Source organism: Oenanthe melanoleuca, chromosome Z, assembly GCF_029582105.1.
Source record: "Oenanthe melanoleuca isolate GR-GAL-2019-014 chromosome Z, OMel1.0, whole genome shotgun sequence".
Taxonomy (NCBI): Eukaryota; Metazoa; Chordata; class Aves; order Passeriformes; family Muscicapidae; genus Oenanthe; species Oenanthe melanoleuca.
Genome location: NC_079362.1, coordinates 10,846,117 through 10,871,660, shown reverse-complemented (window position 1 = coordinate 10,871,660; position 25,544 = coordinate 10,846,117). Strand labels below are relative to the sequence as shown.

At 55.2% G+C, this 25,544-nt stretch overlaps 3 protein-coding genes across 3 annotated transcripts; all 3 read right to left on the bottom strand.

Annotated features, from left to right (window-relative positions):
* Positions 1 to 1,342: 1,342 nt before the first annotated feature.
* Positions 1,343 to 5,023, bottom strand: LOC130265245 (dentin matrix acidic phosphoprotein 1-like). Its single transcript, XM_056514164.1, has 2 exons — positions 3,119 to 5,023; positions 1,343 to 2,953 (listed from the first exon to the last, which is right to left on the bottom strand). The coding sequence occupies exons 1-2, from the start codon at positions 4,271 to 4,273 to the stop codon at positions 2,015 to 2,017; spliced, it is 2,094 nt and encodes a 697-aa protein (XP_056370139.1). The 5' UTR covers positions 4,274 to 5,023; the 3' UTR covers positions 1,343 to 2,014.
* A 6,375-nt stretch (positions 5,024 to 11,398) lies between these two features.
* On the bottom strand, positions 11,399 to 15,170 carry LOC130265234 (dentin matrix acidic phosphoprotein 1-like). Its single transcript, XM_056514151.1, has 2 exons — positions 13,175 to 15,170; positions 11,399 to 13,009 (listed from the first exon to the last, which is right to left on the bottom strand). Exons 1-2 carry the CDS (start codon positions 14,357 to 14,359, stop codon positions 12,071 to 12,073), a joined length of 2,124 nt encoding a protein of 707 aa, XP_056370126.1. The 5' UTR covers positions 14,360 to 15,170; the 3' UTR covers positions 11,399 to 12,070.
* Positions 15,171 to 16,468: 1,298 nt separating this feature from the next.
* Positions 16,469 to 20,240, bottom strand: LOC130265247 (dentin matrix acidic phosphoprotein 1-like). Its single transcript, XM_056514166.1, has 2 exons — positions 18,245 to 20,240; positions 16,469 to 18,079 (listed from the first exon to the last, which is right to left on the bottom strand). Exons 1-2 carry the CDS (start codon positions 19,427 to 19,429, stop codon positions 17,141 to 17,143), a joined length of 2,124 nt encoding a protein of 707 aa, XP_056370141.1. The 5' UTR covers positions 19,430 to 20,240; the 3' UTR covers positions 16,469 to 17,140.
* Positions 20,241 to 25,544: the final 5,304 nt, after the last annotated feature.

Sequence of the window (25,544 nt, the reverse complement as noted above, 5' to 3'; positions counted from 1 at the left end):
ATTTAATACCATGCCTTGTAATCTCTTGGTTTAGCGCTGGTCATTCTTCCATTACCTACACATGTTACATAAGCGGAAACAGCAGCAGGTGCTTGCTATCCATTTCAATAATATATGCGCTATCTTCTGAAGGCATTGTGCACACTGGAAAAAGGACCAAAATGTGTCTCAAACCATCTCCATGACCCCTTCAGGGATGGCTCCAGCAGCTCCACATCCTGACGTTGATGCTGCTGCTGGACGCAGCTCCGCACGGGGGGGCTGATGGAATTACGGAATTGTTTAGGCTGGAAAAGCCCTTGGAGATCCGTCCCTTATGTTTGGATGGATAAAAGTTTGAGAGGAAGGTCTCACAGATCTGTCCGTTTAGCAGCAATATCTTTGAACGTGGAATCTGAAGAAGGAAATGACAGCGAGTTTTGACAGAGAAGAAAAGAATTGCTGAGCCAGTCTTACTGGATAAGTAAGAAGGCAAAGGGTATATGAGTTGGAAAGAGGTTTTTATAGCTCAGAGCAAAGGATAAATCCACCTCAAATAGAAGATGTCTTTACCAAGCAAAAAGATTTCACAGGCAAACAAGAATGCCAGTGTCGCAAGTAGAAAAAAGATCTCAGAATTTTTCACTGCAAGAAAACTGAACAGCAACTTCTAGCTTAAACTGTAATATACTAACTTTTTGTGACTGGAAAAAAAAAATGAATATGGTAACAATGTGAGTTATTATGTTTGGCTCTAAGTAATAGTGAATGTATTGATTGGTTGTTATGTACTGAAAGAAAAAATGTAATGCATTGTAACCAGAACTGGAGATGTCTTCAGAAGAGCCTACCGCTGTGGCTGAGAAGATGTAGGCTAGGTTCTTGTCACCCATGACCCGTGAATTGCTGTATCATCCGGATACGATAGCAGCATTTTAGAGTCAGCCTGGAGTCCCGCATGCGTCAACTCGGCTCTCACATGTCCCAAATGTTCCCGCTACTGCCAGGCCACCCCTGAATCCCGTCTCCGCAAACCCACATGGAATTGAAATCCCTCCAGGAATGGGGACTCCAGCACTTCTCTGAGCTGCAAAACCCTTTCGGGGCACCAGTTGTTCCCAGTAGACAACCCGAAGCCCGCCTGGCACAGCTGGAGGCCCTTTCCTCTCATGTGCTCCCTCGTTCCTTGGGAGAACAGCCCGATCCCAGCCGGCTCCGACCTTTCCGAGTTCCAGCCAGGAACTCTCCCACAGGTGCTGGAGGGGAGCAGTTGCTGCTCCCAGGGCACTGGGACTGGGACTGAAGTGGAAAATCCATCAATGGCTCAGAGAGAGGAGAAAGGAAATCTGGAGGCTCTGCTCTTGTGTCTCAAAAATTTTATTGGGAAATAGAAATGATTTGATAATTTTTTCTTATTTCCTTATTTACTAATAAATATTATTCTCTCCATTGATGGAATTCTAAATCAATCTTCTTATTCTCCTTATCCTCACTATTCTGCCCCTTCTTCTAGCTATTTTCACATTCGACTTATTTGTATTCCTCTTCTCCTACAGGTTTTAAAATTCCTATTATTACTACTCTTCTCCTAGGAATTCTAAAATTATTATTACTATTTTTCTTGTATAGCTTTATAAATTCTTATTCCTCTTTGTCTATGGATTTTAAAATTTGTATTCCCCTTCCTTTTCTTCTTCTACGCAAAATGCTAAATTCTTATTCCTATCACTACTCTTATTCTCCTATGTATCCTTAAGAAATTCTTCTTCATCTTGTCTCGGTTGTTTAGTTCTTCGTCATCACCTTCTCCATCACCGTCTACCTCATTATCCAAGTTGTCTTCTTTGCCCTGCCTTGACCTTCGTCATTGCCTTCATAGTCACCTTCATCATCTCTTTGCCACCTCCGTCTTTTCCGTGCTCCTGTTCCCTTTCCCGCTGGTTCCCCGATCCCATCGTTCCGAGTCTCATTGGTTCCGCTGCCCCGCAGGGAGGCCAGCTCGGGGACAATGGCTGCTGTCGTTGCCGTGTCCGTGCTACTCCTCGGGCGGTGGTGCCAGGCAGCGGAACCGGAACAGCCCCCGCAGAGCCTGCAGCACCCGCCTGAAGCGGGAGGCACGTTTCCTGGGGGCACACGGCTGCCCGTGGAGGGCCCGGGTGGGAGAAGCCGCGTGTCCCACGGGGGCTTGGCCATGCAGGGAGGCAGGAAAGGCACAGAGCGGCTCTGGGCTGCAGGGCTCTGGTGCCTGGTCCACAACCCAGGCCTCACGAGGGACTGGTACCGGGAGGCCCTCTTCCGCAAAAACTCTCCATTTCTCTTGGTGGTCTTCTTCCAGGGGCAGCTCCAAGACACTCAGCTTGTCCCATTCGTCCTGCTCTGCGGCCAATGCCCTCATCCAGGCACGGGAGTTGGACCCGACTTCCCAGGGCTCCTGCGCGACCTCTGGGTCGCTGCCGTCCTCACAGCTGGAGTGCGCAGAGGGTCCCTGCTTGTTCCCCCGGGACACGTCCTGGCCAAAGGACGCTTCCTCTTGGGAATGGGCTTGGCAATTGTGTCCTTCCCAGTAGGAGACTTCCTCCCAGCTCTTGACGTCGCTCTGGGACAGCTCCTGCCCGATGTTTTCCTGCCAGGCCGAGAGCTCCTGGAGCAGCCCTTTCTCCAGGTATTCTTCCTGCTCTGAGTGTTCCTGGGAGCTGTTCACTTCTCCATGGCACATCTCTTCATCCGTGCACCCTTCCCAGGCTGACACTTCCTGGGACAGCTCTGCACACTCTTGCCCCTGGGACCCTCCTTGGGGGTTGTTCCTTCCTCCCTGTGACAGCTCTTCCTCCTGCACACCTTCCTGCTGCCTAAGTTCTTCCCCCATGTGGGATTTCCCAGGCACGAGGCTCTGCTCCCTTTGGGCTCTTGCTGCCACTGCTGCTCCTGCAGCCTCCTCCAGGCCACCTTGCTTCTCCAGCTGCTGAAGCTGGGCCTGTAACAGCAGCAGGGCCTGCCTCACGAGCTGCCCAGAGCTGCTCTGGTCCTTGCAGAGCAAGGCAGGGCTGCTGTGCCCGGTGTTGTGTGGGACACTGGGTAGGCTCTGTGTCCCCAGGAATGACAGCTCCTTGCTGGGCACAGCAGTCTCCAGTGCCTTTACCTCCTGCGGGGCAGCCAGAGCCTCGGGGGGCTCCTCCTTCCCAGCAGCTCCGCTCGGGGCAGCAGCTGCCGGCTTGGCCTCTGTGGGACTCTGTGGGGCCAGAGAGGCTCTGGGCAGGAGAGGCGCTGCCTCTGCTGCCACCGCTGTGCCCACGGGGATGAGGGAGGCAAGCCACTCTGGGAAACAATGCTGGGGCTCCTCCTCCTCATCCTCGTCTTCGTCTTCAACTTTATCCATGTCATTGTCACTGTCATCTTCATCGTCCTCGTCCTCGTCATCGTCATCGTCCTCGTCATCGTCATCGTCATCGTCATCGTCCTCGTCCTCTGTCTCTGCGTTTAAGGCGCTGCTCCAAGTGCTGGAGGTCATGTCCTCTTCCCTCGGGACCCGATCTGGGGATCCGTGCTCGACCCCAGGGGACAGCTCCATGTTTGAGGCATACTCCCCCTGGGACATGTCTTCGTCGCTGGTGTCGTCCCAGGAAACGTCCCAGTCCGAGTCCTCGGAGCTGCCTTGCTCAGACCCCACCCACCGCTCCGCTGGCCCCTCCTGCCGCTCACTGCGGGCTCCCAGCTGGGCGGGCGAGACGCTGAGGGGGCTCTGCTGCCTTTCCGATGTGGCTGCTTCACCCGTTTCCACGTCCGTCCATTGCTCCAGGTGCAGCAGGGCCTGGCACACGGCCGTGCTGCTGAGGCGCCGAGCCAAGTGCCGCACTGCTGGGCTGCAGCCTGGGGGCCGCTGGGGGCCAGGGACGAGGCTCTGCGTCGCTGCTAATGGCAGCTCCTTGCTGGCCACAGAAGACTGCAGTGCCTTTACCTCCTGCTGTACAGCCAGAGGCTCGGGCGGCTCCTCCTGCCCAGCAGCTCCGGCCAGGGCAGCAGCAGGCGGCTCGGCCCTCAGGTGACTGCCGGGGGCAGGACAGGCAATGGCCGGGGCTGCAGCTGCCTCTGCTGCCACCGCTGTGCCCACGGGGCCAGGGCAGCCAGGCCCCCCCAGGGAACAAGGCCGGGGCTCCTCCTCCATCACTGGGCTCAAGCCTTTGTTCCCAGTGCTGGAGGCAGCATCCATGCCCGCTGAGGGCCTGGGCGTGGGGCCAGCTGGGCACGGGGCCGGGGCACCGGGACTCGGGGCTGCCTTTGGCGGCTTTGTCCTCATCCGTCGCACTGGGCCTCTGCCTCTGATGGATCCCGGGAGTTGCTCCCTCCTGCCAACGTGGCTCTCCCGGGACTGAGCACCGCGGGCCCTGCGGTGCCCCTAGAAAGCCTCAGCCATGGCGGGGCTCTCTGATGTCACAAGGCTCCCTGGCCACCACCATGTCCCGTGTCACAAAGGGCCCCGACACAGAGCGCCCGTGTCACCAAGGGCGGTCCCGGCACCCCAAGCCCAGTAGGGCAGGCGGGAATGGGCCTGGAGCAGACCCGGCCTTGGGGACTGCTGTGGTTTTGCAGGGCTTGGTTTTTGATAGTGAGGGCCCCGCAGAAGTGGCTGCTATGAGACGCTGCTGGAAGCTTCTACCATGTCCAGCACAGCCAATCCCTGATGGCTCAGAAGTTGGACATGTTGCTGGGACAATGGGAGTTGTGGCTAACTCCTCTTTTAACGTATTTAAGAAGAAAATGAAAAACAGCAGTGAGGCAGGCACAGTTTGTTCCCAGTCAGAGAAGACAAAGAGGTGAGAACACGTGAGGGAAGCAATGTGGAGACACCATGGGCACTGGAGAAGAGTGGCAGGAGGTGCTCCAGAAGCCGGGACTCCTCTACAGGCCGTGGTGATCACCATGGTGAAGCAGCTGTGTCCCTGCAGCTTTGCATTCCATCCTCCTATGATCTCAAGAGTCAAGGAGTGGGGAACAGTCTATCCTCTATGGACTGATAACACCACAAATAAAAACAACTTCTTGCATTGTCCTCAATGCCCATGAATTTAATACCATGCCTTGTAATCTCTTGGTTTAGCGCTGGTCATTCTTCCATTACCTACACATGTTACATAAGCGGAAACAGCAGCAGGTGCTTGCTATCCATTTCAATAATATATGCGCTATCTTCTGAAGGCATTGTGCACACTGGAAAAAGGACCAAAATGTGTCTCAAACCATCTCCATGACCCCTTCAGGGATGGCTCCAGCAGCTCCACATCCTGACGTTGATGCTGCTGCTGGACGCAGCTCCGCACGGGGGGGCTGATGGAATTACGGAATTGTTTAGGCTGGAAAAGCCCTTGGAGATCCGTCCCTTATGTTTGGATGGATAAAAGTTTGAGAGGAAGGTCTCACAGATCTGTCCGTTTAGCAGCAATATCTTTGAACGTGGAATCTGAAGAAGGAAATGACAGCGAGTTTTGACAGAGAAGAAAAGAATTGCTGAGCCAGTCTTACTGGATAAGTAAGAAGGCAAAGGGTATATGAGTTGGAAAGAGGTTTTTATAGCTCAGAGCAAAGGATAAATCCACCTCAAATAGAAGATGTCTTTACCAAGCAAAAAGATTTCACAGGCAAACAAGAATGCCAGTGTCGCAAGTAGAAAAAAGATCTCAGAATTTTTCACTGCAAGAAAACTGAACAGCAACTTCTAGCTTAAACTGTAATATACTAACTTTTTGTGACTGGAAAAAAAAAATGAATATGGTAACAATGTGAGTTATTATGTTTGGCTCTAAGTAATAGTGAATGTATTGATTGGTTGTTATGTACTGAAAGAAAAAATGTAATGCATTGTAACCAGAACTGGAGATGTCTTCAGAAGAGCCTACCGCTGTGGCTGAGAAGATGTAGGCTAGGTTCTTGTCACCCATGACCCGTGAATTGCTGTATCATCCGGATACGATAGCAGCATTTTAGAGTCAGCCTGGAGTCCCGCATGCGTCAACTCGGCTCTCACATGTCCCAAATGTTCCCGCTACTGCCAGGCCACCCCTGAATCCCGTCTCCGCAAACCCACATGGAATTGAAATCCCTCCAGGAATGGGGACTCCAGCACTTCTCTGAGCTGCAAAACCCTTTCGGGGCACCAGTTGTTCCCAGTAGACAACCCGAAGCCCGCCTGGCACAGCTGGAGGCCCTTTCCTCTCATGTGCTCCCTCGTTCCTTGGGAGAACAGCCCGATCCCAGCCAGCTCCGACCTTTCCGAGTTCCAGCCAGGAACTCTCCCACAGGTGCTGGAGGGGAGCAGTTGCTGCTCCCAGGGCACTGGGACTGGGACTGAAGTGGAAAATCCATCAATGGCTCAGAGAGAGGAGAAAGGAAATCTGGAGGCTCTGCTCTTGTGTCTCAAAAATTTTATTGGGAAATAGAAATGATTTGATAATTTTTTCTTATTTCCTTATTTACTAATAAATATTATTCTCTCCATTGATGGAATTCTAAATCAATCTTCTTATTCTCATTATCCTCACTATTCTGCCCCTTCTTCTAGCTATTTTCACATTCGACTTATTTGTATTCCTCTTCTCCTACAGGTTTTAAAATTCCTATTATTACTACTCTTCTCCTAGGAATTCTAAAATTATTATTACTATTTTTCTTGTATAGCTTTATAAATTCTTATTCCTCTTTGTCTATGGATTTTAAAATTTGTATTCCCCTTCCTTTTCTTCTTCTACGCAAAATGCTAAATTCTTATTCCTATCACTACTCTTATTCTCCTATGTATCCTTAAGAAATTCTTCTTCATCTTGTCTCGGTTGTTTAGTTCTTCGTCATCACCTTCTCCATCACCGTCTACCTCATTATCCAAGTTGTCTTCTTTGCCCTGCCTTGACCTTCGTCATTGCCTTCATAGTCACCTTCATCATCTCTTTGCCACCTCCGTCTTTTCCGTGCTCCTGTTCCCTTTCCCGCTGGTTCCCTGATCCCATCGTTCCGAGTCTCATTGGTTCCGCTGCCCCGCAGGGAGGCCAGCTCGGGGACAATGGCTGCTGTCGTTGCCGTGTCCGTGCTACTCCTCAGGCGGTGGTGCCAGGCAGCGGAACCGGAACAGCCCCCGCAGAGCCTGCAGCACCCGCCTGAAGCGGGAGGCACGTTTCCTGGGGGCACACGGCTGCCCGTGGAGGGCCCGGGTGGGAGAAGCCGCGTGTCCCACGGGGGCTTGGCCATGCAGGGAGGCAGGAAAGGCACAGAGCGGCTCTGGGCTGCAGGGCTCTGGTGCCTGGTCCACAACCCAGGCCTCACGAGGGACTGGTACCGGGAGGCCCTCTTCCGCAAAAACTCTCCATTTCTCTTGGTGGTCTTCTTCCAGGGGCAGCTCCAAGACACTCAGCTTGTCCCATTCGTCCTGCTCTGCGGCCAATGCCCTCATCCAGGCACGGGAGTTGGACCCGACTTCCCAGGGCTCCTGCGCGACCTCTGGGTCGCTGCCGTCCTCGCAGCTGGAGTGCGCAGAGGGTCCCTGCTTGTTCCCCCGGGACACGTCCTGGCCAAAGGACGCTTCCTCTTGGGAATGGGCTTGGCAATTGTGTCCTTCCCAGTAGGAGACTTCCTCCCAGCTCTTGACGTCGCTCTGGGACAGCTCCTGCCCGATGTTTTCCTGCCAGGCCGAGAGCTCCTGGAGCAGCCCTTTCTCCAGGTATTCTTCCTGCTCTGAGTGTTCCTGGGAGCTGTTCACTTCTCCATGGCACATCTCTTCATCCGTGCACCCTTCCCAGGCTGACACTTCCTGGGACAGCTCTGCACACTCTTGCCCCTGGGACCCTCCTTGGGGGTTGTTCCTTCCTCCCTGTGACAGCTCTTCCTCCTGCACACCTTCCTGCTGCCTAAGTTCTTCCCCCATGTGGGATTTCCCAGGCACGAGGCTCTGCTCCCTTTGGGCTCTTGCTGCCACTGCTGCTCCTGCAGCCTCCTCCAGGCCACCTTGCTTCTCCAGCTGCTGAAGCTGGGCCTGTAACAGCAGCAGGGCCTGCCTCACGAGCTGCCCAGAGCTGCTCTGGTCCTTGCAGAGCAAGGCAGGGCTGCTGTGCCCGGTGTTGTGTGGGACACTGGGTAGGCTCTGTGTCCCCAGGAATGACAGCTCCTTGCTGGGCACAGCAGTCTCCAGTGCCTTTACCTCCTGCGGGGCAGCCAGAGCCTCGGGAGGCTCCTCCTTCCCAGCAGCTCCGCTCGGGGCAGCAGCTGCCGGCTTGGCCTCTGTGGGACTCTGTGGGGCCAGAGAGGCTCTGGGCAGGAGAGGCGCTGCCTCTGCTGCCACCGCTGTGCCCACGGGGATGAGGGAGGCAAGCCACTCTGGGAAACAATGCTGGGGCTCCTCCTCCTCATCCTCGTCTTCGTCTTCAACTTTATCCATGTCATTGTCACTGTCATCTTCATCGTCCTCGTCCTCGTCATCGTCATCGTCATCGTCCTCGTCCTCTGTCTCTGCGTTTAAGGCGCTGCTCCAAGTGCTGGAGGTCATGTCCTCTTCCCTCGGGACCCGATCTGGGGCTCCGTACTCGACCCCAGGGGACAGCTCCATGTTTGAGGCATACTCCCCCTGGGACATGTCTTCGTCGCTGGTGTCGTCCCAGGAAACGTCCCAGTCCGAGTCCTCGGAGCTGCCTTGCTCAGACCCCACCCACCGCTCCGCTGGCCCCTCCTGCCGCTCACTGCGGGCTCCCAGCTGGGCGGGCGAGACGCTGAGGGGGCTCTGCTGCCTTTCCGATGTGGCTGCTTCACCCGTTTCCACGTCCGTCCATTGCTCCAGGTGCAGCAGGGCCTGGCACACGGCCGTGCTGCTGAGGCGCCGAGCCAAGTGCCGCACTGCTGGGCTGCAGCCTGGGGGCCGCTGGGGGCCAGGGACGAGGCTCTGCGTCGCTGCTAATGGCAGCTCCTTGCTGGCCACAGAAGACTGCAGTGCCTTTACCTCCTGCTGTACAGCCAGAGGCTCGGGCGGCTCCTCCTGCCCAGCAGCTCCGGCCAGGGCAGCAGCAGGCGGCTCGGCCCTCAGGTGACTGCCGGGGGCAGGACAGGCAATGGCCGGGGCTGCAGCTGCCTCTGCTGCCACCGCTGTGCCCACGGGGCCAGGGCAGCCAGGCCCCCCCAGGGAACAAGGCCGGGGCTCCTCCTCCATCACTGGGCTCAAGCCTTTGTTCCCAGTGCTGGAGGCAGCATCCATGCCCGCTGAGGGCCTGGGCGTGGGGCCAGCTGGGCACGGGGCCGGGGCACCGGGACTCGGGGCTGCCTTTGGCGGCTTTGTCCTCGTCCGTCGCACTGGGCCTCTGCCTCTGATGGATCCCGGGAGTTGCTCCCTCCTGCCAACGTGGCTCTCCCGGGACTGAGCACCGCGGGCCCTGCGGTGCCCCTAGAAAGCCTCAGCCATGGCGGGGCTCTCTGATGTTACAAGGCTCCCTGGCCACCACCATGTCCCGTGTCACAAAGGGCCCCGACACAGAGCGCCCGTGTCACCAAGGGCGGTCCCGGCACCCCAAGCCCAGTAGGGCAGGCGGGAATGGGCCTGGAGCAGACCCGGCCTTGGGGACTGCTGTGGTTTTGCAGGGCTTGGTTTTTGATAGTGAGGGCCCCGCAGAAGTGGCTGCTATGAGACGCTGCTGGAAGCTTCTACCATGTCCAGCACAGCCAATCCCTGATGGCTCAGAAGTTGCACATGTTGCTGGGACAATGGGAATTGTGGCTAACTCCTCTTTTAACGTATTTAAGAAGAAAATGAAAAACAGCAGTGAGGCAGGCACAGTTTGTTCCCAGTCAGAGAAGACAAAGAGGTGAGAACACGTGAGGGAAGCAATGTGGAGACACCATGGGCACTGGAGAAGAGTGGCAGGAGGTGCTCCAGAAGCCGGGACTCCTCTACAGGCCGTGGTGATCACCATGGTGAAGCAGCTGTGTCCCTGCAGCTTTGCATTCCATCCTCCTATGATCTCAAGAGTCAAGGAGTGGGGAACAGTCTATCCTCTATGGACTGATAACACCACAAATAAAAACAACTTCTTGCATTGTCCTCAATGCCCATGAATTTAATACCATGCCTTGTAATCTCTTGGTTTAGCGCTGGTCATTCTTCCATTACCTACACATGTTACATAAGCGGAAACAGCAGCAGGTGCTTGCTATCCATTTCAATAATATATGCGCTATCTTCTGAAGGCATTGTGCACACTGGAAAAAGGACCAAAATGTGTCTCAAACCATCTCCATGACCCCTTCAGGGATGGCTCCAGCAGCTCCACATCCTGACGTTGATGCTGCTGCTGGACGCAGCTCCGCACGGGGGGGCTGATGGGATTACGGAATTGTTTAGGCTGGAAAAGCCCTTGGAGATCCGTCCCTTATGTTTGGATGGATAAAAGTTTGAGAGGAAGGTCTCACAGATCTGTCCGTTTAGCAGCAATATCTTTGAACGTGGAATCTGAAGAAGGAAATGACAGCGAGTTTTGACAGAGAAGAAAAGAATTGCTGAGCCAGTCTTACTGGATAAGTAAGAAGGCAAAGGGTATATGAGTTGGAAAGAGGTTTTTATAGCTCAGAGCAAAGGATAAATCCACCTCAAATAGAAGATGTCTTTACCAAGCAAAAAGATTTCACAGGCAAACAAGAATGCCAGTGTCGCAAGTAGAAAAAAGATCTCAGAATTTTTCACTGCAAGAAAACTGAACAGCAACTTCTAGCTTAAACTGTAATATACTAACTTTTTGTGACTGGAAAAAAAAAATGAATATGGTAACAATGTGAGTTATTATGTTTGGCTCTAAGTAATAGTGAATGTATTGATTGGTTGTTATGTACTGAAAGAAAAAATGTAATGCATTGTAACCAGAACTGGAGATGTCTTCAGAAGAGCCTACCGCTGTGGCTGAGAAGATGTAGGCTAGGTTCTTGTCACCCATGACCCGTGAATTGCTGTATCATCCGGATACGATAGCAGCATTTTAGAGTCAGCCTGGAGTCCCGCATGCGTCAACTCGGCTCTCACATGTCCCAAATGTTCCCGCTACTGCCAGGCCACCCCTGAATCCCGTCTCCGCAAACCCACATGGAATTGAAATCCCTCCAGGAATGGGGACTCCAGCACTTCTCTGAGCTGCAAAACCCTTTCGGGGCACCAGTTGTTCCCAGTAGACAACCCGAAGCCCGCCTGGCACAGCTGGAGGCCCTTTCCTCTCATGTGCTCCCTCGTTCCTTGGGAGAACAGCCCGATCCCAGCCGGCTCCGACCTTTCCGAGTTCCAGCCAGGAACTCTCCCACAGGTGCTGGAGGGGAGCAGTTGCTGCTCCCAGGGCACTGGGACTGGGACTGAAGTGGAAAATCCATCAATGGCTCAGAGAGAGGAGAAAGGAAATCTGGAGGCTCTGCTCTTGTGTCTCAAAAATTTTATTGGGAAATAGAAATGATTTGATAATTTTTTCTTATTTCCTTATTTACTAATAAATATTATTCTCTCCATTGATGGAATTCTAAATCAATCTTCTTATTCTCCTTATCCTCAGTATTCTGCCCCTTCTTCTAGCTATTTTCACATTTGACTTATTTGTATTCCTCTTCTCCTACAGGTTTTAAAATTCCTATTATTACTACTCTTCTCCTAGGAATTCTAAAATTATTATTACTATTTTTCTTGTATAGCTTTATAAATTCTTATTCCTCTTTGTCTATGGATTTTAAAATTTGTATTCCCCTTCCTTTTCTTCTTCTACGCAAAATGCTAAATTCTTATTCCTATCACTACTCTTATTCTCCTATGTATCCTTAAGAAATTCTTCTTCATCTTGTCTCGGTTGTTTAGTTCTTTGTCATCACCTTCTCCATCACCGTCTACCTCATTATCCAAGTTGTCTTCTTTGCCCTGCCTTGACCTTCGTCATTGCCTTCATAGTCACCTTCATCATCTCTTTGCCACCTCCGTCTTTTCCGTGCTCCTGTTCCCTTTCCCGCTGGTTCCCCGATCCCATCGTTCCGAGTCTCATTGGTTCCGCTGCCCCGCAGGGAGGCCAGCTCGGGGACAATGGCTGCTGTCGTTGCCGTGTCCGTGCTACTCCTCAGGCGGTGGTGCCAGGCAGTGGAACCGGAACAGCCCCCGCAGAGCCTGCAGCACCCGCCTGAAGCGGGAGGCACGTTTCCTGGGGGCACACGGCTGCCCGTGGAGGGCCCGGGTGGGAGAAGCCGCGTGTCCCACGGGGGCTTGGCCATGCAGGGAGGCAGGAAAGGCACAGAGCGGCTCTGGGCTGCAGGGCTCTGGTGCCTGGTCCACAACCCAGGCCTCACGAGGGACTGGTACCGGGAGGCCCTCTTCCGCAAAAACTCTCCATTTCTCTTGGTGATCTTCTTCCAGGGGCAGCTCCAAGACACTCAGCTTGTCCCATTCGTCCTGCTCTGCGGCCAGTGCCCTCATCCAGGCACGGGAGTTGGACCCGACTTCCCAGGGCTCCTGCGCGACCTCTGGGTCGCTGCCGTCCTCGCAGCTGGAGTGCGCAGAGGGTCCCTGCTTGTTCCCCCGGGACACGTCCTGGCCAAAGGACGCTTCCTCTTGGGAATGGGCTTGGCAATTGTGTCCTTCCCAGTAGGAGACTTCCTCCCAGCTCTTGACGTCGCTCTGGGACAGCTCCTGCCCGATGTTTTCCTGCCAGGCCGAGAGCTCCTGGAGCAGCCCTTTCTCCAGGTATTCTTCCTGCTCTGAGTGTTCCTGGGAGCTGTTCATTTCTCCATGGCACATCTCTTCATCCGTGCACCCTTCCCAGGCTGACACTTCCTGGGACAGTTCTGCACACTCTTGCCCCTGGGACCCTCCTTGGGGGTTGTTCCTTCCTCCCTGTGACAGCTCTTCCTCCTGCACACCTTCCTGCTGCCTAAGTTCTTCCCCCATGTGGGATTTCCTAGGCACGAGGCTCTGCTCCCTTTGGGCTCTTGCTGCCACTGCTGCTCCTGCAGCCTCCTCCAGGCCACCTTGCTTCTCCAGCTGCTGAAGCTGGGCCTGTAACAGCAGCAGGGCCTGCCTCAGGAGCTGCCCAGAGCTGCTCTGGTCCTTGCAGAGCAAGGCAGGGCTGCTGTGCCCGGTGTTGTGTGGGACACTGGGTAGGCTCTGTGTCCCCAGGAATGACAGCTCCTTGCTGGGCACAGCAGTCTCCAGTGCCTTTACCTCCTGCGGGGCAGCCAGAGCCTCGGGGGGCTCCTCCTTCCCAGCAGCTCCGCTCGGGGCAGCAGCTGCCGGCTTGGCCTCTGTGGGACTCTGTGGGGCCAGAGAGGCTCTGGGCAGGAGAGGCGCTGCCTCTGCTGCCACCGCTGTGCCCACGGGGATGAGGGAGGCAAGCCACTCTGGGAAACAATGCTGGGGCTCCTCCTCCTCCTCCTCGTCTTCGTCTTTAACTTTATCCATGTCATTGTCACTGTCAACTTCATCGTCCTCGTCCTCGTCCTCGTCCTTGTCCTCGTCATCGTCATCGTCATCGTCATCGTCATCGTCATCGTCCTTGTCCTCGTTCTCGTCCTCGTCCTCTGTCTCTGCGTTTAAGGCGCTGCTCCAAGTGCTGGAGGTCATGTCCTCTTCCCTCGGGACCCGATCTGGGGCTCCGTGCTCGACCCCAGGGGACAGCTCCATGTTTGAGGCATACTCCTCCTGGGACATGTCTTCGTCGCTGGTGTCGTCCCAGGAAACGTCCCAGTCCGAGTCCTCGGAGCTGCCTTGCTCAGACCCCACCCACCGCTCCGCTGGCCCCTCCTGCCGCTCACTGCGGGCTCCCAGCTGGGCGGGCGAGACGCTGAGGGGGCTCTGCTGCCTTTCCGATGTGGCTGCTTCACCCGTTTCCACGTCCGTCCATTGCTCCAGGTGCAGCAGGGCCTGGCACACGGCCGTGCTGCTGAGGCGCCGAGCCAAGTGCCGCACTGCTGGGCTGCAGCCTGGGGGCCGCTGGGGGCCAGGGACGAGGCTCTGCGTCGCTGCTAATGGCAGCTCCTTGCTGGCCACAGAAGACTGCAGTGCCTTTACCTCCTGCTGTACAGCCAGAGGCTCGGGCGGCTCCTCCTGCCCAGCAGCTCCGGCCAGGGCAGCAGCAGGCGGCTCGGCCCTCAGGTGACTGCCGGGGGCAGGACAGGCAATGGCCGGGGCTGCAGCTGCCTCTGCTGCCACCGCTGTGCCCACGGGGCCAGGGCAGCCAGGCCCCCCCAGGGAACAAGGCCGGGGCTCCTCCTCCATCACTGGGCTCAAGCCTTTGTTCCCAGTGCTGGAGGCAGCATCCATGCCCGCTGAGGGCCTGGGCGTGGGGCCAGCTGGGCACGGGGCCGGGGCACCGGGACTCGGGGCTGCCTTTGGCGGCTTTGTCCTCATCCGTCGCACTGGGCCTCTGCCTCTGATGGATCCCGGGAGTTGCTCCCTCCTGCCAACGTGGCTCTCCCGGGACTGAGCACCGCGGGCCCTGCGGTGCCCCTAGAAAGCCTCAGCCATGGCGGGGCTCTCTGATGTCACAAGGCTCCCTGGCCACCACCATGTCCCGTGTCACAAAGGGCCCCGACACAGAGCGCCCGTGTCACCAAGGGCGGTCCCGGCACCCCAAGCCCAGTAGGGCAGGCGGGAATGGGCCTGGAGCAGACCCGGCCTTGGGGACTGCTGTGGTTTTGCAGGGCTTGGTTTTTGATAGTGAGGGCCCCGCAGAAGTGGCTGCTATGAGACGCTGCTGGAAGCTTCTACCATGTCCAGCACAGCCAATCCCTGATGGCTCAGAAGTTGGACATGTTGCTGGGACAATGGGAGTTGTGGCTAACTCCTCTTTTAACGTATTTAAGAAGAAAATGAAAAACAGCAGTGAGGCAGGCACAGTTTGTTCCCAGTCAGAGAAGACAAAGAGGTGAGAACACGTGAGGGAAGCAATGTGGAGACACCATGGGCACTGGAGAAGAGTGGCAGGAGGTGCTCCAGAAGCCGGGACTCCTCTACAGGCCGTGGTGATCACCATGGTGAAGCAGCTGTGTCCCTGCAGCTTTGCATTCCATCCTCCTATGATCTCAAGAGTCAAGGAGTGGGGAACAGTCTATCCTCTATGGACTGATAACACCACAAATAAAAACAACTTCTTGCATTGTCCTCAATGCCCATGAATTTAATACCATGCCTTGTAATCTCTTGGTTTAGCGCTGGTCATTCTTCGATTACCTACACATGTTACATAAGCGGAAACAGCAGCAGGTGCTTGCTATCCATTTCAATAATATATGCGCTATCTTCTGAAGGCATTGTGCACACTGGAAAAAGGACCAAAATGTGTCTCAAACCATCTCCATGACCCCTTCAGGGATGGCTCCAGCAGCTCCACATCCTGACGTTGATGCTGCTGCTGGACGCAGCTCCGCACGGGGGGGCTGATGGAATTACGGAATTGTTTAGGCTGGAAAAGCCCTTGGAGATCCGTCCCTTATGTTTGGATGGATAAAAGTTTGAGAGGAAGGTCTCACAGATCTGTCCGTTTAGCAGCAATATCTTTGAACGTGGAATCTGAAGAAGGAAATGACAGCGAGTTTTGACAGAGAAGAAAAGAATTGCTGAGCCAGTCTTACTGGATAAGTAAGAAGGCAAAGGGTATATGAGTTGGAAAGAGGTTTTTATAGCTCAGAGCAAAGGATAAATCCACCTCAAATAGAAGATGTCTTTACCAAGCAAAAAGATTTCACAGGCAAACAAGAATGCCAGTGTCGCAAGTAGAAAAAAGATCTCAGAATTTTTCACTGCAAGAAAACTGAACAGCAACTTCTAGCTTAAACTGTAATATACTAACTTTTTGTGACTGGAAAAAAAAAATGAATATGGTAACAATGTGAGTTATTATGTTTGGCTCTAAGTAATAGTGAATGTATTGATTGGTTGTTATGTACTGAAAGAAAAAATGTAATGCATTGTAACCAGAACTGGAGATGTCTTCAGAAGAGCCTACCGCTGTGGCTGAGAAGATGTAGGCTAGGTTCTTGTCACCCATGACCCGTGAATTGCTGTATCATCCGGATACGATAGCAGCATTTTAGAGTCAGCCTGGAGTCCCGCATGCGTCAACTCGGCTCTCACATGTCCCAAATGTTCCCGCTACTGCCAGGCCACCCCTGAATCCCGTCTCCGCAAACCCACATGGAATTGAAATCCCTCCAGGAATGGGGACTCCAGCACTTCTCTGAGCTGCAAAACCCTTTCGGGGCACCAGTTGTTCCCAGTAGACAACCCGAAGCCCGCCTGGCACAGCTGGAGGCCCTTTCCTCTCATGTGCTCCCTCGTTCCTTGGGAGAACAGCCCGATCCCAGCCGGCTCCGACCTTTCCGAGTTCCAGCCAGGAACTCTCCCACAGGTGCTGGAGGGGAGCAGTTGCTGCTCCCAGGGCACTGGGACTGGGACTGAAGTGGAAAATCCATCAATGGCTCAGAGAGAGGAGAAAGGAAATCTGGAGGCTCTGCTCTTGTGTCTCAAAAATTTTATTGGGAAATAGAAATGATTTGATAATTTTTTCTTATTTCCTTATTTACTAATAAATATTATTCTCTCCATTGATGGAATTCTAAATCAATCTTCTTATTCTCCTTATCCTCAGTATTCTGCCCCTTCTTCTAGCTATTTTCACATTTGACTTATTTGTATTCCTCTTCTCCTACAGGTTTTAAAATTCCTATTATTACTACTCTTCTCCTAGGAATTCTAAAATTATTATTACTATTTTTCTTGTATAGCTTTATAAATTCTTATTCCTCTTTGTCTATGGATTTTAAAATTTGTATTCCCCTTCCTTTTCTTCTTCTACGCAAAATGCTAAATTCTTATTCCTATCACTACTCTTATTCTCCTATGTATCCTTAAGAAATTCTTCTTCATCTTGTCTCGGTTGTTTAGTTCTTCGTCATCACCTTCTCCATCACCGTCTACCTCATTATCCAAGTTGTCTTCTTTGCCCTGCCTTGACCTTCGTCATTGCCTTCATAGTCACCTTCATCATCTCTTTGCCACCTCCGTCTTTTCCGTGCTCCTGTTCCCTTTCCCGCTGGTTCCCCGATCCCATCGTTCCGAGTCTCATTGGTTCCGCTGCCCCGCAGGGAGGCCAGCTCGGGGACAATGGCTGCTGTCGTTGCCGTGTCCGTGCTACTCCTCAGGCGGTGGTGCCAGGCAGCGGAACCGGAACAGCCCCCGCAGAGCCTGCAGCACCCGCCTGAAGCGGGAGGCACGTTTCCTGGGGGCACACGGCTGCCCGTGGAGGGCCCGGGTGGGAGAAGCCGCGTGTCCCACGGGGGCTTGGCCATGCAGGGAGGCAGGAAAGGCACAGAGCGGCTCTGGGCTGCAGGGCTCTGGTGCCTGGTCCACAACCCAGGCCTCACGAGGGACTGGTACCGGGAGGCCCTCTTCCGCAAAAACTCTCCATTTCTCTTGGTGGTCTTCTTCCAGGGGCAGCTCCAAGACACTCAGCTTGTCCCATTCGTCCTGCTCTGCGGCCAATGCCCTCATCCAGGCACGGGAGTTGGACCCGACTTCCCAGGGCTCCTGCGCGACCTCTGGGTCGCTGCCGTCCTCGCAGCTGGAGTGCGCAGAGGGTCCCTGCTTGTTCCCCCGGGACACGTCCTGGCCAAAGGACGCTTCCTCTTGGGAATGGGCTTGGCAATTGTGTCCTTCCCAGTAGGAGACTTCCTCCCAGCTCTTGACGTCGCTCTGGGACAGCTCCTGCCCGATGTTTTCCTGCCAGGCCGAGAGCTCCTGGAGCAGCCCTTTCTCCAGGTATTCTTCCTGCTCTGAGTGTTCCTGGGAGCTGTTCATTTCTCCATGGCACATCTCTTCATCCGTGCACCCTTCCCAGGCTGACACTTCCTGGGACAGTTCTGCACACTCTTGCCCCTGGGACCCTCCTTGGGGGTTGTTCCTTCCTCCCTGTGACAGCTCTTCCTCCTGCACACCTTCCTGCTGCCTAAGTTCTTCCCCCATGTGGGATTTCCTAGGCACGAGGCTCTGCTCCCTTTGGGCTCTTGCTGCCACTGCTGCTCCTGCAGCCTCCTCCAGGCCACCTTGCTTCTCCAGCTGCTGAAGCTGGGCCTGTAACAGCAGCAGGGCCTGCCTCAGGAGCTGCCCAGAGCTGCTCTGGTCCTTGCAGAGCAAGGCAGGGCTGCTGTGCCCGGTGTTGTGTGGGACACTGGGTAGGCTCTGTGTCCCCAGGAATGACAGCTCCTTGCTGGGCACAGCAGTCTCCAGTGCCTTTACCTCCTGCGGGGCAGCCAGAGCCTCGGGGGGCTCCTCCTTCCCAGCAGCTCCGCTCGGGGCAGCAGCTGCCGGCTTGGCCTCTGTGGGACTCTGTGGGGCCAGAGAGGCTCTGGGCAGGAGAGGCGCTGCCTCTGCTGCCACCGCTGTGCCCACGGGGATGAGGGAGGCAAGCCACTCTGGGAAACAATGCTGGGGCTCCTCCTCCTCCTCCTCGTCTTCGTCTTTAACTTTATCCATGTCATTGTCACTGTCAACTTCATCGTCCTCGTCCTCGTCCTCGTCCTTGTCCTCGTCATCGTCATCGTCATCGTCATCGTCATCGTCATCGTCCTTGTCCTCGTTCTCGTCCTCGTCCTCTGTCTCTGCGTTTAAGGCGCTGCTCCAAGTGCTGGAGGTCATGTCCTCTTCCCTCGGGACCCGATCTGGGGCTCCGTGCTCGACCCCAGGGGACAGCTCCATGTTTGAGGCATACTCCTCCTGGGACATGTCTTCGTCGCTGGTGTCGTCCCAGGAAACGTCCCAGTCCGAGTCCTCGGAGCTGCCTTGCTCAGACCCCACCCACCGCTCCGCTGGCCCCTCCTGCCGCTCACTGCGGGCTCCCAGCTGGGCGGGCGAGACGCTGAGGGGGCTCTGCTGCCTTTCCGATGTGGCTGCTTCACCCGTTTCCACGTCCGTCCATTGCTCCAGGTGCAGCAGGGCCTGGCACACGGCCGTGCTGCTGAGGCGCCGAGCCAAGTGCCGCACTGCTGGGCTGCAGCCTGGGGGCCGCTGGGGGCCAGGGACGAGGCTCTGCGTCGCTGCTAATGGCAGCTCCTTGCTGGCCACAGAAGACTGCAGTGCCTTTACCTCCTGCTGTACAGCCAGAGGCTCGGGCGGCTCCTCCTGCCCAGCAGCTCCGGCCAGGGCAGCAGCAGGCGGCTCGGCCCTCAGGTGACTGCCGGGGGCAGGACAGGCAATGGCCGGGGCTGCAGCTGCCTCTGCTGCCACCGCTGTGCCCACGGGGCCAGGGCAGCCAGGCCCCCCCAGGGAACAAGGCCGGGGCTCCTCCTCCATCACTGGGCTCAAGCCTTTGTTCCCAGTGCTGGAGGCAGCATCCATGCCCGCTGAGGGCCTGGGCGTGGGGCCAGCTGGGCACGGGGCCGGGGCACCGGGACTCGGGGCTGCCTTTGGCGGCTTTGTCCTCATCCGTCGCACTGGGCCTCTGCCTCTGATGGATCCCGGGAGTTGCTCCCTCCTGCCAACGTGGCTCTCCCGGGACTGAGCACCGCGGGCCCTGCGGTGCCCCTAGAAAGCCTCAGCCATGGCGGGGCTCTCTGATGTCACAAGGCTCCCTGGCCACCACCATGTCCCGTGTCACAAAGGGCCCCGACACAGAGCGCCCGTGTCACCAAGGGCGGTCCCGGCACCCCAAGCCCAGTAGGGCAGGCGGGAATGGGCCTGGAGCAGACCCGGCCTTGGGGACTGCTGTGGTTTTGCAGGGCTTGGTTTTTGATAGTGAGGGCCCCGCAGAAGTGGCTGCTATGAGACGCTGCTGGAAGCTTCTACCATGTCCAGCACAGCCAATCCCTGATGGCTCAGAAGTTGGACATGTTGCTGGGACAATGGGAGTTGTGGCTAACTCCTCTTTTAACGTATTTAAGAAGAAAATGAAAAACAGCAGTGAGGCAGGCACAGTTTGTTCCCAGTCAGAGAAGACAAAGAGGTGAGAACACGTGAGGGAAGCAATGTGGAGACACCATGGGCACTGGAGAAGAGTGGCAGGAGGTGCTCCAGAAGCCGGGACTCCTCTACAGGCCGTGGTGATCACCATGGTGAAGCAGCTGTGTCCCTGCAGCTTTGCATTCCATCCTCCTATGATCTCAAGAGTCAAGGAGTGGGGAACAGTCTATCCTCTATGGACTGATAACACCACAAATAAAAACAACTTCTTGCATTGTCCTCAATGCCCATGAATTTAATACCATGCCTTGTAATCTCTTGGTTTAGCGCTGGTCATTCTTCGATTACCTACACATGTTACATAAGCGGAAACAGCAGCAGGTGCTTGCTATCCATTTCAATAATATATGCGCTATCTTCTGAAGGCATTGTGCACACTGGAAAAAGGACCAAAATGTGTCTCAAACCATCTCCATGACCCCTTCAGGGATGGCTCCAGCAGCTCCACATCCTGACGTTGATGCTGCTGCTGGACGCAGCTCCGCACGGGGGGGCTGATGGAATTACGGAATTGTTTAGGCTGGAAAAGCCCTTGGAGATCCGTCCCTTATGTTTGGATGGATAAAAGTTTGAGAGGAAGGTCTCACAGATCTGTCCGTTTAGCAGCAATATCTTTGAACGTGGAATCTGAAGAAGGAAATGACAGCGAGTTTTGACAGAGAAGAAAAGAATTGCTGAGCCAGTCTTACTGGATAAGTAAGAAGGCAAAGGGTATATGAGTTGGAAAGAGGTTTTTATAGCTCAGAGCAAAGGATAAATCCACCTCAAATAGAAGATGTCTTTACCAAGCAAAAAGATTTCACAGGCAAACAAGAATGCCAGTGTCGCAAGTAGAAAAAAGATCTCAGAATTTTTCACTGCAAGAAAACTGAACAGCAACTTCTAGCTTAAACTGTAATATACTAACTTTTTGTGACTGGAAAAAAAAAATGAATATGGTAACAATGTGAGTTATTATGTTTGGCTCTAAGTAATAGTGAATGTATTGATTGGTTGTTATGTACTGAAAGAAAAAATGTAATGCATTGTAACCAGAACTGGAGATGTCTTCAGAAGAGCCTACCGCTGTGGCTGAGAAGATGTAGGCTAGGTTCTTGTCACCCATGACCCGTGAATTGCTGTATCATCCGGATACGATAGCAGCATTTTAGAGTCAGCCTGGAGTCCCGCATGCGTCAACTCGGCTCTCACATGTCCCAAATGTTCCCGCTACTGCCAGGCCACCCCTGAATCCCGTCTCCGCAAACCCACATGGAATTGAAATCCCTCCAGGAATGGGGACTCCAGCACTTCTCTGAGCTGCAAAACCCTTTCGGGGCACCAGTTGTTCCCAGTAGACAACCCGAAGCCCGCCTGGCACAGCTGGAGGCCCTTTCCTCTCATGTGCTCCCTCGTTCCTTGGGAGAACAGCCCGATCCCAGCCGGCTCCGACCTTTCCGAGTTCCAGCCAGGAACTCTCCCACAGGTGCTGGAGGGGAGCAGTTGCTGCTCCCAGGGCACTGGGACTGGGACTGAAGTGGAAAATCCATCAATGGCTCAGAGAGAGGAGAAAGGAAATCTGGAGGCTCTGCTCTTGTGTCTCAAAAATTTTATTGGGAAATAGAAATGATTTGATAATTTTTTCTTATTTCCTTATTTACTAATAAATATTATTCTCTCCATTGATGGAATTCTAAATCAATCTTCTTATTCTCCTTATCCTCACTATTCTGCCCCTTCTTCTAGCTATTTTCACATTCGACTTATTTGTATTCCTCTTCTCCTACAGGTTTTAAAATTCCTATTATTACTACTCTTCTCCTAGGAATTCTAAAATTATTATTACTATTTTTCTTGTATAGCTTTATAAATTCTTATTCCTCTTTGTCTATGGATTTTAAAATTTGTATTCCCCTTCCTTTTCTTCTTCTACGCAAAATGCTAAATTCTTATTCCTATCACTACTCTTATTCTCCTATGTATCCTTAAGAAATTCTTCTTCATCTTGTCTCGGTTGTTTAGTTCTTCGTCATCACCTTCTCCATCACCGTCTACCTCATTATCCAAGTTGTCTTCTTTGCCCTGCCTTGACCTTCGTCATTGCCTTCATAGTCACCTTCATCATCTCTTTGCCACCTCCGTCTTTTCCGTGCTCCTGTTCCCTTTCCCGCTGGTTCCCCGATCCCATCGTTCCGAGTCTCATTGGTTCCGCTGCCCCGCAGGGAGGCCAGCTCGGGGACAATGGCTGCTGTCGTTGCCGTGTCCGTGCTACTCCTCAGGCGGTGGTGCCAGGCAGCGGAACCGGAACAGCCCCCGCAGAGCCTGCAGCACCCGCCTGAAGCGGGAGGCACGTTTCCTGGGGGCACACGGCTGCCCGTGGAGGGCCCGGGTGGGAGAAGCCGCGTGTCCCACGGGGGCTTGGCCATGCAGGGAGGCAGGAAAGGCACAGAGCGGCTCTGGGCTGCAGGGCTCTGGTGCCTGGTCCACAACCCAGGCCTCACGAGGGACTGGTACCGGGAGGCCCTCTTCCGCAAAAACTCTCCATTTCTCTTGGTGGTCTTCTTCCAGGGGCAGCTCCAAGACACTCAGCTTGTCCCATTCGTCCTGCTCTGCGGCCAATGCCCTCATCCAGGCACGGGAGTTGGACCCGACTTCCCAGGGCTCCTGCGCGACCTCTGGGTCGCTGCCGTCCTCGCAGCTGGAGTGCGCAGAGGGTCCCTGCTTGTTCCCCCGGGACACGTCCTGGCCAAAGGACGCTTCCTCTTGGGAATGGGCTTGGCAATTGTGTCCTTCCCAGTAGGAGACTTCCTCCCAGCTCTTGACGTCGCTCTGGGACAGCTCCTGCCCGATGTTTTCCTGCCAGGCCGAGAGCTCCTGGAGCAGCCCTTTCTCCAGGTATTCTTCCTGCTCTGAGTGTTCCTGGGAGCTGTTCACTTCTCCATGGCACATCTCTTCATCCGTGCACCCTTCCCAGGCTGACACTTCCTGGGACAGCTCTGCACAATCTTGCCCCTGGGACCCTCCTTGGGGGTTGTTCCTTCCTCCCTGTGACAGCTCTTCCTCCTGCACACCTTCCTGCTGCCTAAGTTCTTCCCCCATGTGGGATTTCCTAGGCACGAGGCTCTGCTCCCTTTGGGCTCTTGCTGCCACTGCTGCTCCTGCAGCCTCCTCCAGGCCACCTTGCTTCTCCAGCTGCTGAAGCTGGGCCTGTAACAGCAGCAGGGCCTGCCTCAGGAGCTGCCCAGAGCTGCTCTGGTCCTTGCAGAGCAAGGCAGGGCTGCTGTGCCCGGTGTTGTGTGGGACACTGGGTAGGCTCTGTGTCCCCAGGAATGACAGCTCCTTGCTGGGCACAGCAGTCTCCAGTGCCTTTACCTCCTGCGGGGCAGCCAGAGCCTCGGGAGGCTCCTCCTTCCCAGCAGCTCCGCTCGGGGCAGCAGCTGCCGGCTTGGCCTCTGTGGGACTCTGTGGGGCCAGAGAGGCTCTGGGCAAGAGAGGCGCTGCCTCTGCTGCCACCGCTGTGCCCACGGGGATGAGGGAGGCAAGCCACTCTGGGAAACAATGCTGGGGCTCCTCCTCCTCATCCTCGTCTTCGTCTTCAACTTTATCCATGTCATTGTCACTGTCATCTTCATCGTCCTCGTCCTCGTCATCGTCATCGTCCTCGTCCTCGTCCTCGTCCTCTGTCTCTGCGTTTAAGGCGCTGCTCCAAGTGCTGGAGGTCATGTCCTCTTCCCTCGGGACCCGATCTGGGGATCCGTACTCGACCCCAGGGGACAGCTCCATGTTTGAGGCATACTCCCCCTGGGACATGTCTTCGTCGCTGGTGTCGTCCCAGGAAACGTCCCAGTCCGAGTCCTCGGAGCTGCCTTGCTCAGACCCCACCCACCGCTCCGCTGGCCCCTCCTGCCGCTCACTGCGGGCTCCCAGCTGGGCGGGCGAGACGCTGAGGGGGCTCTGCTGCCTTTCCGATGTGGCTGCTTCACCCGTTTCCACGTCCGTCCATTGCTCCAGGTGCAGCAGGGCCTGGCACACGGCCGTGCTGCTGAGGCGCCGAGCCAAGTGCCGCACTGCTGGGCTGCAGCCTGGGGGCCGCTGGGGGCCAGGGACGAGGCTCTGCGTCGCTGCTAATGGCAGCTCCTTGCTGGCCACAGAAGACTGCAGTGCCTTTACCTCCTGCTGTACAGCCAGAGGCTCGGGCGGCTCCTCCTGCCCAGTAGCTCCGGCCAGGGCAGCAGCAGGCGGCTCGGCCCTCAGGTGACTGCCGGGGGCAGGACAGGCAATGGCCGGGGCTGCAGCTGCCTCTGCTGCCACCGCTGTGCCCACGGGGCCAGGGCAGCCAGGCCCCCCCAGGGAACAAGGCCGGGGCTCCTCCTCCATCACTGGGCTCAAGCCTTTGTTCCCAGTGCTGGAGGCAGCATCCATGCCCGCTGAGGGCCTGGGCGTGGGGCCAGCTGGGCACGGGGCCGGGGCACCGGGACTCGGGGCTGCCTTTGGCGGCTTTGTCCTCATCCGTCGCACTGGGCCTCTGCCTCTGATGGATCCCGGGAGTTGCTCCCTCCTGCCAACGTGGCTCTCCCGGGACTGAGCACCGCGGGCCCTGCGGTGCCCCTAGAAAGCCTCAGCCATGGCGGGGCTCTCTGATGTTACAAGGCTCCCTGGCCACCACCATGTCCCGTGTCACAAAGGGCCCCGACACAGAGCGCCCGTGTCACCAAGGGCGGTCCCGGCACCCCAAGCCCAGTAGGGCAGGCGGGAATGGGCCTGGAGCAGACCCGGCCTTGGGGACTGCTGTGGTTTTGCAGGGCTTGGTTTTTGATAGTGAGGGCCCCGCAGAAGTGGCTGCTATGAGACGCTGCTGGAAACTTCTACCATGTCCAGCACAGCCAATCCCTGATGGCTCAGAAGTTGGACATGTTGCTGGGACAATGGGAGTTGTGGCTAACTCCTCTTTTAACGTATTTAAGAAGAAAATGAAAAACAGCAGTGAGGCAGGCACAGTTTGTTCCCAGTCAGAGAAGACAAAGAGGTGAGAACACGTGAGGGAAGCAATGTGGAGACACCATGGGCACTGGAGAAGAGTGGCAGGAGGTGCTCCAGAAGCCGGGACTCCTCTACAGGCCGTGGTGATCACCATGGTGAAGCAGCTGTGTCCCTGCAGCTTTGCATTCCATCCTCCTATGATCTCAAGAGTCAAGGAGTGGGGAACAGTCTATCCTCTATGGACTGATAACACCACAAATAAAAACAACTTCTTGCATTGTCCTCAATGCCCATGAATTTAATACCATGCCTTGTAATCTCTTGGTTTAGCGCTGGTCATTCTTCCATTACCTACACATGTTACATAAGCGGAAACAGCAGCAGGTGCTTGCTATCCATTTCAATAATATATGCGCTATCTTCTGAAGGCATTGTGCACACTGGAAAAAGGACCAAAATGTGTCTCAAACCATCTCCATGACCCCTTCAGGGATGGCTCCAGCAGCTCCACATCCTGACGTTGATGCTGCTGCTGGACGCAGCTCCGCACGGGGGGGCTGATGGAATTACGGAATTGTTTAGGCTGGAAAAGCCCTTGGAGATCCGTCCCTTATGTTTGGAT